This window comes from Syngnathoides biaculeatus, chromosome 21 (genome assembly GCF_019802595.1).
Source record: "Syngnathoides biaculeatus isolate LvHL_M chromosome 21, ASM1980259v1, whole genome shotgun sequence".
NCBI classification, from domain to species: domain Eukaryota; kingdom Metazoa; phylum Chordata; class Actinopteri; order Syngnathiformes; family Syngnathidae; genus Syngnathoides; species Syngnathoides biaculeatus.
In genome coordinates this window covers 4,860,729-4,878,889 of record NC_084660.1, presented here as the reverse complement: position 1 = coordinate 4,878,889, position 18,161 = coordinate 4,860,729, and the positions used below count along the sequence as shown (strand labels likewise).

At 46.2% G+C, this 18,161-nt stretch overlaps 1 protein-coding gene across 1 annotated transcript; it reads right to left on the bottom strand.

Moving 5' to 3' along the window:
* Positions 1–3,365: 3,365 nt before the first annotated feature.
* mllt3 (MLLT3 super elongation complex subunit) lies at positions 3,366–17,880 on the bottom strand. Its single transcript, XM_061808935.1, has 13 exons — positions 17,482–17,880; positions 16,739–16,919; positions 11,677–11,759; positions 11,461–11,604; positions 11,034–11,072; positions 10,342–10,470; positions 8,913–9,473; positions 7,367–7,436; positions 6,330–6,468; positions 6,145–6,241; positions 5,944–6,012; positions 5,779–5,850; positions 3,366–4,547 (listed from the first exon to the last, which is right to left on the bottom strand). Exons 1-13 carry the CDS (start codon positions 17,491–17,493, stop codon positions 4,416–4,418), a joined length of 1,728 nt encoding a protein of 575 aa, XP_061664919.1. The 5' UTR covers positions 17,494–17,880; the 3' UTR covers positions 3,366–4,415.
* Between the last annotated feature and the right edge of the window lie 281 nt (positions 17,881–18,161).

Sequence of the window (18,161 nt, the reverse complement as noted above, 5' to 3'; positions counted from 1 at the left end):
ACGGGGGGGGGGGGGGCGGAGCCTATCCCAGCTGTCAACGGGCAGGAGGCAGGGGGTACACCGTGAACTGGTTGCCAGCCAATCGCAGGGCACACGGAGAAAAACAATTTAGTCTCCAATTAATGTTGGATGTTTTTGGGATGTGGGAGGAAACTGGAGTGCCCACCCGGAGAAAACCCACACAGGCACACGGGAGACCATGCAAACTCCACACAGGCGGGGGCCGGGATCGAACCCGGATCCTCAGAACTGTGACACAACTTTACCAGCTGACCCACCGTGCCGCCCAATTCAATTAAAAAAAAAAAATTATATATATATATATATATATATCAATAGCCCAGCATAAGAATACATCATCGTATCTTCAGCTCGCGCCATGCGTGCAATGTTTTATATTTATAGCCAGAGAGCAGTTTCCATACAAATATTTTCAACAATTAAGATTTTTCTACTGGGTCAAGCGTACTTTTTTTGCGCTCTTTCCAGATGATGTCATATTCGCAATAGCTGACTGAGGCCTACCTTCAGTTTTTCAGTTTAGTCCCCCCCCCTACGCGGCAACAGGTGCTCGGGAGCAGCTGAATGGGGGCCCGCTGTCTAGACCCTCTGGCCGCCCATCACACATGGCCAACTTATCAGAACGGGCACAATGAACGCGGCGACCACACTCAGCGCGTCTGTAATCTCTGTCGGGGGACAAGATTCAGAGATCCTCTTTCAGGACTTTCCTTTCCTTTCCTTTCTTGTCGCGACTTTGCCATTGTACGCATGTGTGTGTGTGTGTGTGTGTGTGTACTCACAAGTCAGGATGGGTCGCCAATGTCATGGCTCGCCGGGCCGCTTGGATCCATCAAGAGGAACAAAGCTGGAGGGGGGGGGGGGGGTTCGAGGAACAATGCCAGCCCCCCCCCCCCCCGAAATCAAAGACCACGTTCAAGATTGGGATCCTCTCCAAAAAGCTGGTCTCTATTTAGGGAGGGGTGTGTGTGTGTGTGGGGGGGGGGGGGGTTTAAAAAAAAAAAAAACAACGATCACATCCAGCAATCTGAGCCTCATCAAGTCTGCTGGCTTTCGTCCATTACATAACTCCATTTTGATTTTGAATTGCGCGAGGGGCGCTAACAGGGTACGAACGAGTGTCTGCATTTTTTTTTTTCTTCCTTTGTAGCTCAGTGCAAGTTTGAGGACAATGACGGAATGGATAAAAGGGGCTTTGGTGGTCTTCCTTTGCTTTGGGCGACCCCAAATATAAAAAAAAAAATTCCTCAGTGCAGGCTTCCCAAAATTACTCAAAAAGATTGGCGAAGAAAGGATTCACTGCCATTGACGGCTCGAGAAGTCAATTCTATGTTAACTGGGAAGGGTGGCACTGAATGAGATTTCAAATGAGAGCAGCAATCGTTAACGTTTACAAACAATAAAAACTAATTTCAGTCAAATTAAGTTTTTCTAAAGGAAATTCAGTTGGCCATGCCTTTACCATTATTAATCAAATTACTGCATACGAAAGTGAGTCCTGTTACATAATGTCTACATTTGTTGCTGCACCTTTTGTATTCAAATGTCCGTTTCCGTTCACGGGTTACGCGCGCAAACTGGAGGCTACGGGGACAGACTAAGGGACAGAAATTTTGATGGCATTTGGATTTATGTTTTTTTTTTTGAAGCAAACGTCCACCTGCTTTCGTGGAAATAAATCTGACTGAGAGGAGGAAGGGCAGACCTCTCCTCGTCCTCAATTTAGCCTTAATGACTTCCTTGAGGTGCTTTTCGGAATCGGTGGGAAGGAAGGCTTTCTCCTCCGCCTTGGCCTCATGCCAGAATGACAATCAAAGTCTCTTCTATGGGAGATTAGTTCAAAAGGCCCCCCGACACTTTTTTTTTTTTTTAATGAAAGGAAAACAGGATGTCCTGCTGGCCAGACGGGACTCCCGAGTCCGGACCAGCCGCCCCCACCCGCGCGAGAAGGCTCCATTCTTTCACCCAGTGACCCCGCCACCTCCTCGGTGGAGAGTCAATTAATCGATGAGCCGCGGCCGTTGAAACGACGCAAACTGGCCTGAAGAGGAAAGAGAACAAGACGGGATTGTTACAGAAACTACGAAAGCAAAACATTGGGATGAGGTCATGTTTTGTCAAGCGGTCAATAGTTCTGGAGGCACTCTAGAGGATATAAAAAGTCTACACACCGCTGTCCAAATGCCAGGATTGAATGAGACTGGTTCATTCCGACTTCAATTCATAAGAGGGCGGGCAAATTAGAGTGTCCGATTAATGTTGCATTTTTTGGGATGTGGGAGGAAACCGGACTGCCCACCCAGAGGAAACCCACACAGGCACAGAGTGAACATGAAAAACTCCGCACAGGATCGAACCTGGGCCCTCAGGACGGTGAGGCCAACGCTTTAGCAGCTGATTCACCGTGCCTCCTCATTTTTAATTCCCATCTAAGGAAATATTTTCAATTGATACGTACATGTTATAAATGAGACAAATTGAATTTTGGCGTTATTTATCACAAAATTCTACTGTCAGAACAGGGGTGTATAGACTTTTTCTAACGAGTGCAGGTGAGTTCTTTCAATGAAAAGGTAGGGATACGTTCCACGGGGCGGCGGGCGGGGGGAATTCTGGGGAGTCAGCAAATTAGTGGGGACTCATACAATTAAAAAAATAATAATAAATCAATAGAAGTGTAGGCATGCACAAAGATGAGTGGACTCTTGATTAAAAAAAACAAAAACAAAAAAACAAATTGGACCACTTCCAGCGGTGACTCAAGGGGGCCAAAAACGCACTTGTAAAGAAACAGCTTCACGATTATGTTTCACAAAAGTTTTCACAGCTGGGACTTTGTGTCAGGCGTGGCGGCAACTTGGCAGGTTTACCATTTCAAAGACGGCCCCGCGCCCCGCCGCCACGAGGCAATACGATTTGGAACCGTTATTCAATTTCCCCGAGAGCTGCGAGACACGGGCAAAATGAAACAATTTAGTTGGGTCACAGACAAAAAAAAAAAAAAATACAAAAAAATAAAAAAAAAAAATCAATCCAAAAGTTCTTTATCTCATTTGTACACTATACAGAGTATTTATTGTATATCCTCAAAATGCACAAGAAACCAGAAGAAGGCCCTGCGAGTGTTTCCGCCATCCAAGACGTACATTTCACACATCCACTTACAAATTCAAAACAAAAAAAAAAAATGTTTGTCCTTTTACGCTGAGCTTTTGAGTCCACAAACAAAAATAAATAACATTTTCATCACAAACACCGGAACAGTACTTTTTTTTAATCCAACGTAGTCCACTTAAAATGTTTTTCACATTTGCCTCAAAAGGGAGCTATTTTTTTTTTTTAGGAGGGGGGGGGGGAATGCTTTCATTTTCTTTGTGGACAATAATTTTCGATTCTCGGGAGTATTTTGCCAAAAGCACGTCGCAGACACGTCGGCAAGACACTTGCCAAATGTTTGAAATTGCGGATCGTCTCCATGAAATCGGACTGCATTATAGACCAGTGAATCCCAACTTGAGCGGCACACAATTATTCCATTTATTTTATTTTTTTTTTTTAACTCGTGCCAAATGATGTTTTTCTTTATTCAGCCATATACGCTAGTGGACGGACAAAATTAAATGCTCTTCCTATCAATAGATGGCAGGAGGAGGTCACTTTTTGTGGTGTGCTGCAACATCCCACCCCCCCACCCCCAATGTAAAAATATCAGCATTTTCTCAATCAAGGTCTGGAAATAACAGTTTTAAACAAATGGTATTGCGTTTCCTTCACCTGAAATGCAGACCGTTGATTTCGGTCGTTGAAAACGCACGCCCGTTTGCATATACAGTACTCTATTTATTGAAACGCGAGGATAGCTTGTTGAGCCGCAGTACTGTTAGCATCTTCCGGGAATTGTATTTTGTTGCCTTGATTCCACTTACACGATTTCACTGTCACACCAACTGAGAAATGCCGGCTGTGAAGTGCTTCAAGAGTCCTTTTCGTTATTTCACTATCTGCAAAACACGCACGCTCGCTCGCTCGCACGCACGCACGCACGCACACAGGCAAATTCAATAAATAAGACTTTACAGCGTTGTAAGGCAATGTTGAACACACGTTTTGTCATATAGAACAATAAATCGAGACAGACATACATGGCAACTATCAGCGCGCACGCATTCATTAAGAGCAAAATGGTCAGAACTCCACCACATTTTCGGGAGGGGTAGCGAAGGTTTCAAGGCTTTGCGGGTGTTCTGATTGGTTGACAACCATGACCGCCCCCCCCCTCACCCCACCCTTTCATTTTTTTTTTTTTTTTTTTGCATGGAATCCAATTATCCATCCATTATTATCTCCACCCCATATCATATGTTGAGAAATCAAGCTGCCGGCTGCTCAGAACTTCAGGACAGTCCGGAAGTTTCCAGGTAACTCTGGAGTTTCCTTACTGTACTTCGGTCCAAGGAGCACAGATCAAAGTCAAAAGTAGTGTTTGTGATGTGGAAGTGGCCCGTCTCTTCGATGAGGTTCACAATCTGGAAAACAGAGGCAGCGGAGTCTGAGCTCGATGTTGCTTGATGAGGCCGTTCGGCAACAGGTGGAGGGGGTGCAACATATTTCAGACAAAAGCGGACAATTTGCGCCACCGTTTCTTTTGTTTGGATCGTTGGGGCACTTTGGCGGACATGTATGAGGACAGCAGAACGGCGGTGAGGTGTTGTAAGAAGAATTTAAGGCGGAGGTGGGACTGCGTCAGGGATCCGCCCTGAGCCCCTTCCTGTTTGCGGTAGTAATGGATAGGCTGACAAGACGAGGTTAAACTGGATTCCCCTTGGACTATGATGTTCGCAGATGATATTGTGATATGCAGTGAAGCCAGGGAGCAGGCGGAGGAACAATTAAAAGATGGAGGCACGCACTGGAAAGGAGAGGAATGAAGATTAGCCAAAGTAAAACCGAATATATGTGCATGGATGAGAGGGGCGGCGGGGGAAGAGCGAAGCTCCAGGGAGAAGAGATGGCGAGGGTGGACGACTTCAAATACTTGGGGTCAACAATACAGAGCAATGGAGAGAGTAGTGTGGTAAGGAAGTGAAGAAACGCGTCCAAGCGGGGGTGGCACATTTGGCGGAAGGTGTCTGGTGTTCTATGTGACAGAAGAGTCTCCGCGAGGATGAAGGGCAAAGTTTACAAAACAGTGGCGAGGGCGGCCACGATGTACGGATTAGAGACGGTGCCACTGCAGAAAAAACGGGAAGCAGAACTGGAGGTTCTCGCTCGGAGTCAACAGGTTGGATACGATTAGAAACGAGCTCATTAGAGGCACCGCCAAAGTTGGATGTTTTGGAGATAAGGTTAGAGAACGCAGACTTTGACGGTTTGGACATGTCCGGAGGCGAGAGAGTGAGTATTATTGGTAGAAGGGTGCCGAAGATGGAGAAGAAAAGGTTGATGGATGTGGTGAGGGAGGACATGAGGACTGTGGGTGTTAAGAGAGGAAGACGCACGAGATAGGCTTAGATGGGAAAAGATGACACGCCGTGGCGACCCCGAATCAGGACAAGCCGAAAGGAAAAGGAGGAGGATCGTTGGCGCACTTTTAACTTCGGCGCAGAATTGACACGCTTATGAAATCTGTTTTCCAAAAATGTGGCCCGCAGCATTCGCCGGAAATAAAAGTCAGATGAAAAGGATGACTGTGCACTGGACTCAGTTTTAAATTGTGGAGGAAAAAAAAAAGTCTCCTGTAAACTCGTACGCGTTTACCTGTTGCAGGATGTGACCTTCTCGGAGGGTCATCAGTCTTTTGTGGAGTTCCACCAGCTCGTCGAGGTAAGCCTGCAGAGCGCAGGGCGGCGCAGAACAAATCAAGCGGAGGCCGGAAAAAACAATGACCGTACCGACGACGACGACGACGGCAAAAACGGGCACCTTGTCACAATCTAGAGTTCTGTTTTTGTCCTGCTTGGTCTGCTTGTTGGGACTCTTCACCTCCAGTATCTGACGGAAGGAAAGCGTGAAATGTGATCAATCCAACATTTTAAAAACTATCTTTAATAAAGGAAAGTAGCAGTAAATTGTAAAGACATTGGCTGTCCCTCATGCAAGGGTTCACCGTTTTGAACGTCTTACCTGGTTGTTTGTAGTCTTCAACAAAGCCGGCACATCGTTGCGTGAAGGCGGCGAAGGGGCAGAGCTGTCACTCTCGCTTCCGTCACTCAAACTGACCCTTGGTGCCAAGTCACAGGAGGATACAATGTGCGTATTTTCTCTTTCCAAAATTGAAGATTTGGAAGCGTGGCCTTTTGTCAGCCAACCTGCGTTGGTGGTGCGCGAGGTGCGCGGGCACCGGCCGTTCGGCGTCGGAATCCAAGTCGACGTCGTCGTCGTCCTCGGAATCGTCGCCGTGGTCGTCCGAGTGCAGATCCTGCATCACCGACTGCAGCGGGCCAAGTACTAATCCGGGACACAAACACACGTTCGAGAGATTAACACCGAAGGACCATTTTTGCGCTTTGCCCCAAAAGCTTAAAAATGCGCTTGGTCCCAACAGGTACTCAAAATGTTGGAATGCAGAGGAAAAACGACTCAATCCAGCCGATGTATAATTTAATCCACACCCTGGAAAAAATATATACAAATGCCTCAAAAGGAGCCTGCCCATCCATCAAATATAACAGGAAACCAAATATTTTACTATTACTGAAAACGCACACAGCGAACCGTTCTGTACTTCCCAGTGCAGTGTTGTGTAATAGTTCGTCGTCAGTGACGTGTCCGCGTTCCACATACGCAGTGTAGATAGTGTATGAATACAGTGGAGAAAATAAGTATTTGAACGCCCTCCTATATTGCAAGACCTTTGTTTGCAATTACAAATTCCTGTAGTAGTTCACCAGGTTTGCACGCACTGCAGGAGGGATTTTGGCCCACTCCTCCACACAGATCTTCTCTAGGTCAAAGATTTTCTATTGGGTTTAGGTCTGGAGACTGGCTAGGCCACACCAGACCCTTGATATGCTTCTTTGGTTTTCCTGGCTGTGTGCTTCGGGTCATTGCCATTGTCACATCTCGCAATATTTGGCCACGGTCATCCTCTCCTTGATACAGTGCAGTCGTTCTGTCCCATGTGCAGAAAAACACCCCCAAAGCATGATGCTACCACGCCCATGCTTCACAGTAGGGATGGTGTTCTTGGGATGGAACTCATCATTCGTCTTCCTCCAAACACGGTCAGTGGAATTATGACCAAAAAAGTTCCATTTTGGTCTCATTTGAATCTGCCGATTAATTACATTTAAAAAACACAGACGGGGTAACAGTGCTCCAAAATAATATTAAACACATTCATTACCTTGGCGTCTGTGATGTGTGGGAGAAAAGCCTGAACTGGAGCTGGAACTTGCTGGACTGGGCTGTTCCGACTAGCAGGAGGAAGGGGGGGGAGAAAAAAAAAAAAAAAAACGGCTTAAAAATACATTTTTATGTTCATCATCTGACATTGAAAGCAGCGTTCATTAAAAGCTAAGATATGTCCAACAACACGTAGAAAGTGTTCAGTGTCTCGCAGAGTGTACATGAAAATATGTCAAAAAGGATCTTAGTATGCGAATTGCACTGAGAGAGACAAAAAATGGAGTGAGAAACATGGCAAGAAAAGAGTGGGGAGCACAAAAGGCTCGAGGGGAACTTGAATAGTTGTCACCGCCTGCCAACCAACAAAACACAGCTGGGCTGTTACTTTATGGGGCGGCGTGGACAGAATGCCACAAATCTTACTACAACTCCTTTTCAAGGCCTTTGTCCCGTGTTAATCAAAGCTACAAAGGAGCCCTCTTCAAAGACAATAAATTGACTATTAGTAGCGCTTTGACGACACTTTAAAAACAGCGCTCCCCATCCACAGAGCCAGTCGGACATTTGGTACGCAGGGGGAAAAAAAAAAATGTTGCGGGAGGAGGGAACGGCGCCGGAAATGCGCTCCCGTTCCTGTTTTGAATTGCTTGTTCTCCCGCTCAACTTGACATACGAGTGCTCACCAATGGCGGGAGTAAGTCCCTAATCCGCATTTCCACTTGGTCTCTGCCGTTTCTGGCCCAGTGAGCAGCGCGAGCGCCAAGATCAAACGAGCGGTCACGTGACAAACGAGGGCTGTAGCGCTTTGCGGCCACCGGGGTTGTGAGTCTGAAAAGAATCAAAACACCTGGCATTTGTCACCCTCCCTGCACCCCAAGCCCCCGGGAACCACATCCCTTTTTATGACCGACCGGCCCCTGAGAAAGGCACTTCCACACAACTGAGACAAGGGGAAAAAAAAAAAAAAAAAACATGAAAAACAAAAGGCTTGATGTAAAGACTGGAAGTAGACAAATGGAACCACCAGGGGGTACGCTGCTTGATGCGTTAATAGAGGAACTCGCTGCTATTCGATTGCTAATCACCGCCGTGCTTCATAGTTTCCTCAGGTGTTGTAAAACCATAAACCCTCCAATCAGCCTACTATTTGGCTTTAACACACCCTTTTTATGGGGATGTCGCCCCCCCCCCCCACAAATGTGTGTAAAATGGGCAAACGTCGGCCCTCTGTGGGAGAAATAATCAAGTTGTCTCCTATCATTCCTTGTAGATGAACATTTGTGAAAAGACCCAATCGTGGATGCAAATAAGTTTTCCCATTTCCCGATTCACACAAATGCAGCAATTCTCGTTTGATTGCGCCCAGCCCTCCACCATTAAAAGAGGTTTTCTCAGCACCTGACCACCAACAAATTCCTCTCGCGTCTTTCCCCGCCGACTTCCCTTGAACGTGAAATTCCTCACAAGATCAACTCTACAACATGGATGGACAGGAATGCGAGGATTCCAACCGTGGCATTTTCCTCTGTTCTATCCTTACTTACGTCTGACTTGGTGGACTCCATGTCGGAATCGTTGGGGTCCACCAATTCATGGAAAGGCGCAAGCGCCGATGTCTTCCGGTGGGCCGGTTCGTTATTCTCTGGGTGCGATTTGCTGCTTTGGATCTGCGGCCTGTCCTTCAGTATTTTCTTGTTGGAAAGTTGAGCATCTGATCTGGATGTCTGTTTCCCAGATAATTCCTCCGATCCCCTCTTGCGCTTTTTGGTTACGTGATGACCCCCGTCGGGCGCAGAAAGGCGCTTGTTCGACTCGTTGTTGGACACTTCGCTCCGATGAGACAAAGACTTGGGTTCCTTGAATCCCATTTTAGGATTGCTATTTCGAAGCGGCTGGTTCTCTTTGGGTTTTCTGGAAGGTTCTTTCGGGGCTTTGTTGGACTCCCAGCACGAGTCTCTGAAGGCACTTTTGGTCTCTTTCAAGTCTTTTGGCGGCTTGTCTTTGTGGTCCTTGGAAGGCTTGTGGAGTTTGGAGAAGCTGCTGCCGTTGGTGCTGGTGGTTGTGGCTGTCGTGAGAAGGGTGGTGCCGCTTCCTTTGGAGCCATCCTATTGGATACGAGAATGACAGCGGCGCACTTGAGTTAGTCTGTTCTGAGGGATCGGCCCCAGTCTCATTCGCGTGACTGAAATTCAGCTCGACGTGCCGCCGACCAAACGGGAGAGTCTGCTGGCCTTCGTTAACCGTGATGACTGGAAAATGAAACGTCCCAGAAAGGGAAACTCCATTTTTTGTGAACACATTTGAAGATTTGATGTCAAGGTCAAATTAGGAACGACAAAACAATTTTCCATAATGTGCCCCGCACTCAACAGGATTGTTTCAGTCAAGTGGGGTTTCCCCAAAAACACCCACGTGTCCCGTTCTTAAAAGTGGAGTGGACGGCTACTTCTAGGAAAAAGAGGAAGTGGATTGATTGTGGCGACGGGGGTCATTTGGCCCCAAGTCTCACCTCGGGCCCTCTGGGCAATATTTCATCAATGCGGTAACGCCATTAAAACAGTCTAGACGACGGGGTGTGCCACAACTCCCAAACACTTCCAAAGCCCTTTTTATTTTGTCTATCGGCTTGTGACCCGGGGACCTTGAGGATATAAAGCTGCCGGCTCATTCTAAACGCCAGCGTGATCCGTCGCAGCAGTAAAACCCGTTCCCCTCCCTCGGCCCGACGTAAAATAACCGCTTTTGTGCTTCGCGAGAGACCCTGGACCCGAAGCGACCACGCAGCGATGGAGCGCATTTCGTCAAGGCTGTCGGCACGACACGGGCTAGTTAAATGGGTGATTTTTGGGGATACCAGTAAAAAGAATACTAGAAAAGAAAACGACTGTGCGTCTAACAAAATGATTCAATTTCTGAGCAGAAGCCACGGATTAAGGACCTCACAGGTCGGCTGTAAATGGACGCAGAACCCACCTTGGGCCCGTGGGAGCTTTTGCTCTTCCTTGGGTCAGAGAAGGTGGACGCCAGGGAACTGTTGGGAAGCGTAGGGAGCTTCATGTGTGGCCCAAACAAGGATGTCGAGCCCTCCTGCATTACCATCACCTGCCAGAAGAACATTGACAAGGCGCAATTACCGATTCCCGCTTTGAGGATTGGCCTAAAAAATACAATAAAACAAACAAACAAAACTATCGTACAGACAAGCATTATCACGGAATTAATTCCACTTGTATCTCAAGGCATCACAGTACGTATGCGACAAAACACTTCTCTGCCATAAATATAAAACAACCCAATGAAAAACAAGTATGAAGAAAATTGAATGTGCCTCATTGGACCGGATTCGTATGCTGGATCATCGTCTAAAACGAATGCAAGATTGCGCTCGTAATTACAGCAAATATTTGTCTGAAAATGCCTTCTAGGGCATAAATAGAAGACAAATCAAATAAAAAAAACAGCATGATGGTCATGACGTGCGTGTCTTCTTGCGCTTTGTGATGACATTTTGACTGCAAACCAAGGACCACTCGCTTCACCATTTTGAAGTCGCCTTCAGAAAACGTCGTCTATTTCTCTTTGTGACATACAACAATTATGCCACTTCTCGATCTCGTGAAGAAAAATGAAGACTCGAAGGTCACTCACTACGTTTCAAATCTTACCTTTGAGTCCTCGGAGGTGCGTTTGTGCGGATCCCGTTGCTGTTCAAAAAAAAAAAAAAAAAAAAGGACAGGAGATGTTAGCGTGTTCCCGAAGACAGTAATTTAATATCGATATTCTGTCGCGCTGCGTGCGTTTGTGTGAAGGCTTTAAATTGCTTTCCCTGGCAGTGGTACCACCATTGTCTTTGAAGGCTAAGAAAGGCGTCCAGGCAAAGTAAACACAGAGCACTTAGCTCGGGTCGTAAAAGGGGGTCTGTGGGGCAGTAGATAAAATGGAAGCTTCGACTGGTACATCACGGCAGTAATGACTACACAGAGCTATGAGGATCGGTGCAACCAGAGTACAGAGTGCACTGCAACCCCCTGTCCGGTATCGGTGTTGAATGCAAAAAAAAAAAAAAAGTCACAAATTCCCCCGCACACCTACCCCTCCGGCTCGCAGGAGCTTACGCCGGAACTCTTCCGTCGGATTGTTGAATGTCAGTTTCTCGCAACGGAGGTGATTGACAGGAGGGTGGCCCTCCAGGTGGAGGAAAAGGTCGTAGTCGAAGCGGACTTTCTTCGGCTCTTCCTGCAAGTTCCGGGGAGAAATCCGTTTCAGGTGCCGAATTCACATACGTTTCAACAATGTGTTGAAATGTACCTTATTCCTGAAGTAAACTTCAATAGGCAAGATGAAGCCAGCGTATCCAGACTCCTCCACTTTGTACGGTGGATCCTTGCAAACTAAAAAAAGAAAAAAAAAAAAAAGGGTTTAATGCAACTAAACACTTGACAACGGTATTTTCCCATGAGGGTGATTAACTCCCATTTCCGTAACTGTGCTAAAGTATCGATAAGAATTACATCAAAAGGCTTAAAATGCTCCCCTCGCCAGTCGTGGCAGGTGGCGTAAAAACCCCTCCTCTCCATTTCCCCCATGGACTTTTTGAACAAACAAACTCAACATGAGCTCAGGTGTTCCTGGCTCAGAGGACCATGTTTGTCAGTCTGGCTTCCCAATGGACTTGAATGCAGTATCTGGAGGCCTGAAATGCTTTACTTAAAAAAAAAAAAAAAAAAAAAAAAGGTTCAAATAGGCCAATTATTTCACTCCACTCCTGTCGCCGTCAATCTCTGCCAGCTTTATTTTTGAGTCCCCTCACCTTTTACGAGACTGATTGCTCGACAAACTCTACCGAGGTCGACCTCGCCACCCGAGCCCAACATCCCTGAGCAAATATTATGGGTTGGCGTTAATTGTACGACGGGGTCACGTTCCGTGACGTACGGCTAAAAGAGCCCGATTCAATGTGTCGGGGGAAGCGATGGGTTCACGGACACACTGGATGACTTTATAATCAACGCTGCTCTGAATATACCGAAGAAAGACAGGGAGTCCTCTGTCCACGACCCAGTTCTGTCCTTACAGCGGCTCTGTGAACCTGAATGAAGACACAAGTTGCTAAATTTGATTGCTGTAAGGAAAGCTACATTAAGGCAGTTGTAAAATTCTAGGCCGTAAATATAAAATAAATGAAAAATAGTACGATATAAGTGAGGGTGCCACCTTGCATTGCGTGGCGACGTATTCTTGCACCGGGTTGTAGGCTTTCGCTAACCTATGCTAACGGAACGGTAAATATTTGGATAAGCAACACTTGTAGGCCGTACATTTAACTTGAAAAACCAAGTACAGCAGTTATTGAAGTCCTTCTCGTTACGTGCGACAACTGCAAAAATGGACGGAAATGTATCGGATATGATTATTGTGTGGAGGTGAAGCCAATAAACATGTCAGGGGAGCGGAGTTGAACAGTCACAAAGCAACCGCTGACCTGGAAGAGAAAATTAGCGCTCATACCATTTCTTCACTCTCCTCCTTTGCGCTCAACTCATAGTTTAAAGATGAGATGCCAATCACAGAACAATGGCAGTCACTCTGTATTTGGCCTTTCTCCACAGACTGCCTTGTAATGAGGCCACGTCGGACACTGAGCTTAAGGGGGGGGGGGGGGGTACAAAAAGACCGGGACTAAAAAGACAAAAAAAAAAAAAAAAAAAACCCTTTTGCTTGCCGACTCTTAATACAGCCTAATCCTGACAGAGCCTTTTCATTTCAACGCTGGACGTCCAATAAATGTCGGCCTTTGTACGGCGAGTGTCCTTTCGCTTTTCAAGTGGATGCTCACCCACAGGGCATTTCGACTCGTGAACGATAGTTATTAGGTCACTCGTGACTTTACTTACTAAGCACTTCCTAAACACTTCTAACGTGTTCCTAGGTATTTGGTGAATGCACCCCCCCCCCCCGACCCAGACACCCCACCTTGACCTTTTCCTAGCTCATCAATACAGTTCCATCCTTTTTTAAACAAAGTGGATACAAAGAAATACTTCAAGAACTCGTGACGGGAACGTGGCTCATCATCCATTTTGCGGAGCGTCACTGGCAGCTGGCTAAAAGCCTTTGTCATGACTTGAAAGAATCTTCATCTTTAAAAGTGTATGTCAGGCAGCTAAAGTTGCATCGGTGTTAGATATCGTATTGAAGTGTTTGTAAATCAACTATGAGTGCAGTATAGACGTGAAGTACCGGAGCCGATTACAACGCCAGTATCGGTGTGTGAATCTTGAAATAAATTCCCATTAATATGGATTACGTGATAGTGTTCTAAACCGACGGGAAACAAATGCGACAGAATATTTAATGTGAGTGAATATCGCAGTGAAGAAAACAAGTATTTGAACACCCTGCTATACTGAAAGTTCTCCCACTTAGAAATCATGGAAGGGCTCTGAAATTTTCATCGTCGGTGCATGTCCGCTGTGAGAAAGATCGTCGAAAAACGAAAAATCCAGAAGTCAGGTGTTCAAATACTTATTTGTAGCTGTATCATAAAAAAAAAAAAAAAAAGTAATCATACATTGTGATTGCTGGATTTTTCTTTTTAGATTCTCTCTCTCTCACAGCGGAAATGCACCGACGATGAAAACTTCAGAGGCCTCCATGATTTCTAAGTGGGAGAACTTGCAATATAGCAGGGTGTTCAAATACTTTTTTCCTTCACTGTATATGAACGATAATTTGCAACGCAGTCCGTGACAGGAGGTGCCCCGAAAATGGTGGGTGGTGATTAGCCGCACAGCACGGTTGAACAGTCCCGGTCTTTTTCCACGCAACCTTGCGCCGTGTTTTCTTAAGAGCCCCGGCTGACCCAAACGACCTCGCGCTAATCAGCTAACAGCGAGGCCGGACAACGCAAAACGGGGGTCGAGATTAAAAGGCCGTCCCTCCGAGAAACATCCAAGTTTGTGCTGTCAGCCAAGTCAACTCTTAAGACACGCCGCGGGTGGCCAGTCTGGAAAAGTTATGCCCCGGCCAGCGGCTCAAGGGAAAAAGGGGTCCGGCGTTGGCAGGACGCGCGTAGTTGCGCTCGACGCGCACGAAAAGCCCGGTCAATCGCGTCGTGTGCAGCGACACCGATAAATTGAACCGCCTGAAATCATTTATGCGCGGCTGAATGCGTTTTGACAAATCGGGTGACCTTTGACAAAGCTCATGGTAGGTACAGTCAATATCCAGTGTTTGACTGCTGGACTTTGAACTTGAACCTGCGAACTCGACTGAAACGCTGACTTGAAGAGAATGGAAGCAAGTTGTCACAAACGATAAGAACCGCCGAGTCGCGTTGTTTTGATGGAAACTAATCCCGCTGCGGTCCTTCACCTTTCCGGCGCCCGTTCATCTGTACTGCCGAGCAAAGTAGCGCAGACTCGACGTTTTATGGCAGAAAGGAGTCAAGAGACAAGCCCACGAAAGTGTGCGCCTCTCATAGAGCGAGAGGCAGGATTTACAGCTCAGTTCCTGTTCTTAGGTGGTAGCGGTGGCTGCCCCCAAATATCGACACCCCCCACCACTGCAGTCCTTTCAGTGGGTTTGGTTTGGTTCTCTTTGAATTGCACCGCTTGCCGGGGAGGTTTTCTTTTTTTTTTTTTTTTTTTTTTTGGGGGGGGGGGGGGCATTCTATTGTGTCCAGGCAGCAGTTGTGGGAAGAAACTTATTTTTCTAAACCACCATTCCATTCCTTGCATTTTGACAAATTAAGAACATTTAATGTATATGTTTCAATCACTCCTGCCATTATGACTTAAAACCACAAAAGTCTTTAATTGACCCATCATATTTACACATTAAATTTGTCAACTAGTTTTGGAATCGGAAAGCAAGGGTGATGGGTTTTTCACCTATTGTCGATGTTTGGTAACACAAAAATGCTTGCGATATCTCAACGTCATCATTTATGATGTGACAGTTTCAAATTTTGGTTAAAATTTTAACAAAAATCATAGAGGCTTATAAACGGGATTTGCCTTTGGGGGTCACATCTGCCCCCCCCTATACTATTAGAAGTCATTGTATGTTAACCATCAGGTAGCAGACATGTTTGCTTTGGATGCACAACAATTCGGCTTGTTTTACAGTTTATTTGACAAAAAACGTAAAAATTACAGTGACAATTAAATTATATTGGTTTTTTTTTTTGGGGGGGGGATAGCTACTTATTCATAATTGTAAAAATAACGAGCAGCAATTTGGCTCATGTAATTTGTAATTATTTCTCCCAAACTCTAATATAATACACAAAAAAAGCATCACCAGAGGTCATATGAGCCAAGCCGCAGTGGATTTGGACCTGGAGGATGTGCATCTTATATGCGTGCTCACACAAACAATCTACAAATGAAACCGCCAGCGCGGGGATTGAGGGAAGTGAAACGGGTTTGTGCCAGCGCTCGGCAGAGGCCAAAAGACAGCCGGGGGGCTAACATGTTGGACCAATCATTACGCCATTACACTGTAGGTGCGTGTGTGTGTGTGTGCGTGTGTGTACTGTCGCCAAGTTGGCCAACAGTGAGCTCTTTCTTCCAGGAATGGGGATACCTCGCCGTTCGCCCTGGCCACGGAGTCATTTTCAAGACTCGCATCACAGCTTTCAACGTACGAGTCGTCCCGCTGTCTTTCCCCTCTGAGCAGCGACCATTAGGTCCAATCAGTGGCGCCGAGCTCTTCGTTGAGGAGGGGGGCAAAAAACAAAACGCACCGGGTCTTCCTTGGCTCCATGTGTGGAGTAGGCATTGCCAATGGCTGTTCCCATGGCAACGCCCGTGAACAGTTTGAGGTAATAATGAAGCGACGGCATTTTTTTTTTTTTTTTTTGGTTCAATCATCTCAACGCTTCGATCGCATCACATAAAAAAGTGCCGGCATAGAGGAACCATCTGTTTGGACTCCACATTGGTGCTTGCTGGTCGTAAACCGTGACACCGATCTTAACTAAAGACTGCAAGTGCGCCAGGCAGCAATGAGATTCCATTACACCTCTAAATCTCTTCAGAATGGGATTAGTGTGACAGATGAACCCAATACAGTGTAATATTGGTCTTACCGGAATTCGCTATTTCATTCCGATGAAATGAGTTAGAAATAAGATGAGATGGGATTCAAAAATTGTTCGCTTCAGGCTATTTATCCCCCCATTTGCCGAGATTCCAACTTTTCAATGGCACTTGAATGGATCAGCCCAAGAGAGCTGAACAGCAAATACTTTTCTTTAGAATTTACCGTCGTCGTCCAGCGCCTACTGCACAACGTGTTCGCAGAGAGGTTTACGGTGAGCGGCAACAGATAACACACCTCGAGTACGAAAAGCAGCACACCTCACCTCTTTTTGGTTTCGGGAAACTCTCGTGCAAGTGAAAGACGACCTTCTCCACAAAGTGCTGAATGTTGCTGTGCTCTGGTCCTCGGACGAACACCATCCAGTCGTGGGTGAAGCCTTCTACTGTGGCTTTCTTTCGGAACTGGGCGCGGTGGCCGAGTTCGAGTTTCACCTGGACGGCACCCTGGGAAGGGAGATGTTGATTTTACATCTTTGGGTAAAACACGACTAATTCGTAGCTAGGGTATGAATAGTTGCTTCTTTTTTTTTTTTGCTTCGCCTATGCATCCCACTATAGAAACACACTTAAATTCACACTTTGTAAGTACTGTACATCATAGAGAGATTGATATTTTGCATAGACAGTGCTAAAGATCAGAAAAAGTATAAAACAAATCACTATAAGGGCATAACATTACAACACAATAAAGCTGAGTAATAAGGACTATCTATATATCTGTATATTATTATAGAAGAATATCCATGGAATTCAACAAATTCCTACTGGACCAGTAATAAATTTACATATCGCAGCAAAGCGTTAGTGTGCACTTTGAAGGAATGTTTTTTTTTTTTGTTTGTTTGTTTGTTTTTTCTAGGGTAGCAGCACGTCCAGGCTAAAGCTAGCTTGCTGGTCAAATCCCTGTTAGAAAAAGCGGCGACTCCTCGGTTTTGACATATCGAACATTGCCTTTCTGAAGGCAAGCGAGCCAGTAACAAGCCTCTCCCCGAAGTGGCTTACTCACCGAGTTGGCCATTCCTGAGGCCCCGCGTTCGTGTTATTTCATGGAGACGGACTCGGGGAACGACAGTGGAGGTAAGTCCAGCTCGCTTGTGACGGCGGACATGGTCTCCACTCACTGCGCTCCAAGTCACATTCAAGACTTTCCAAGACTCACCGGCGGTCAACGCTCGGTGAGCAGAAAAGGGAACATCCTGTTTACGCTTTCAAAATAAAGCAGCGCCACGCGACCGAGCTCGCGCTTGCCTCCGTTGTTTTATTTTGATAGGAGGGAAAAGTAGATCAATAATAATTTTGTAAGGAAAAAAAAAAGATCGCTTCTTTGTTTCCTCTTTTAGAAGGCTAAAAAATGCCCAACTTTGGTTCCGAGTTAATAGCTAGCTTCGTCTTCCCTTTTTCCATTGTTCAATTCCACTGCCTTGCTCACTGATGGGCAGGGCGCGTGCGCGTGCGCGGCTCAATGTGGGGAGCAGGAGAAGAGCTGACCAATGGCAGAGCAAGAAGGAATGAAGTATTTGACGCTGCGTTCAAGTGCCCCTGGTTAAATCCATGACCCCGTTATATTCCCTTTAGTCGGTCATTTGTGAAAAATTGAATTCGTTGAAGAAGAACGGGAGGGGGGGGGGCGGGTGAGGGGTTAACAATGAGTTGGGTGAAGACCAGTTCATGATGTTTTTTTTTTTG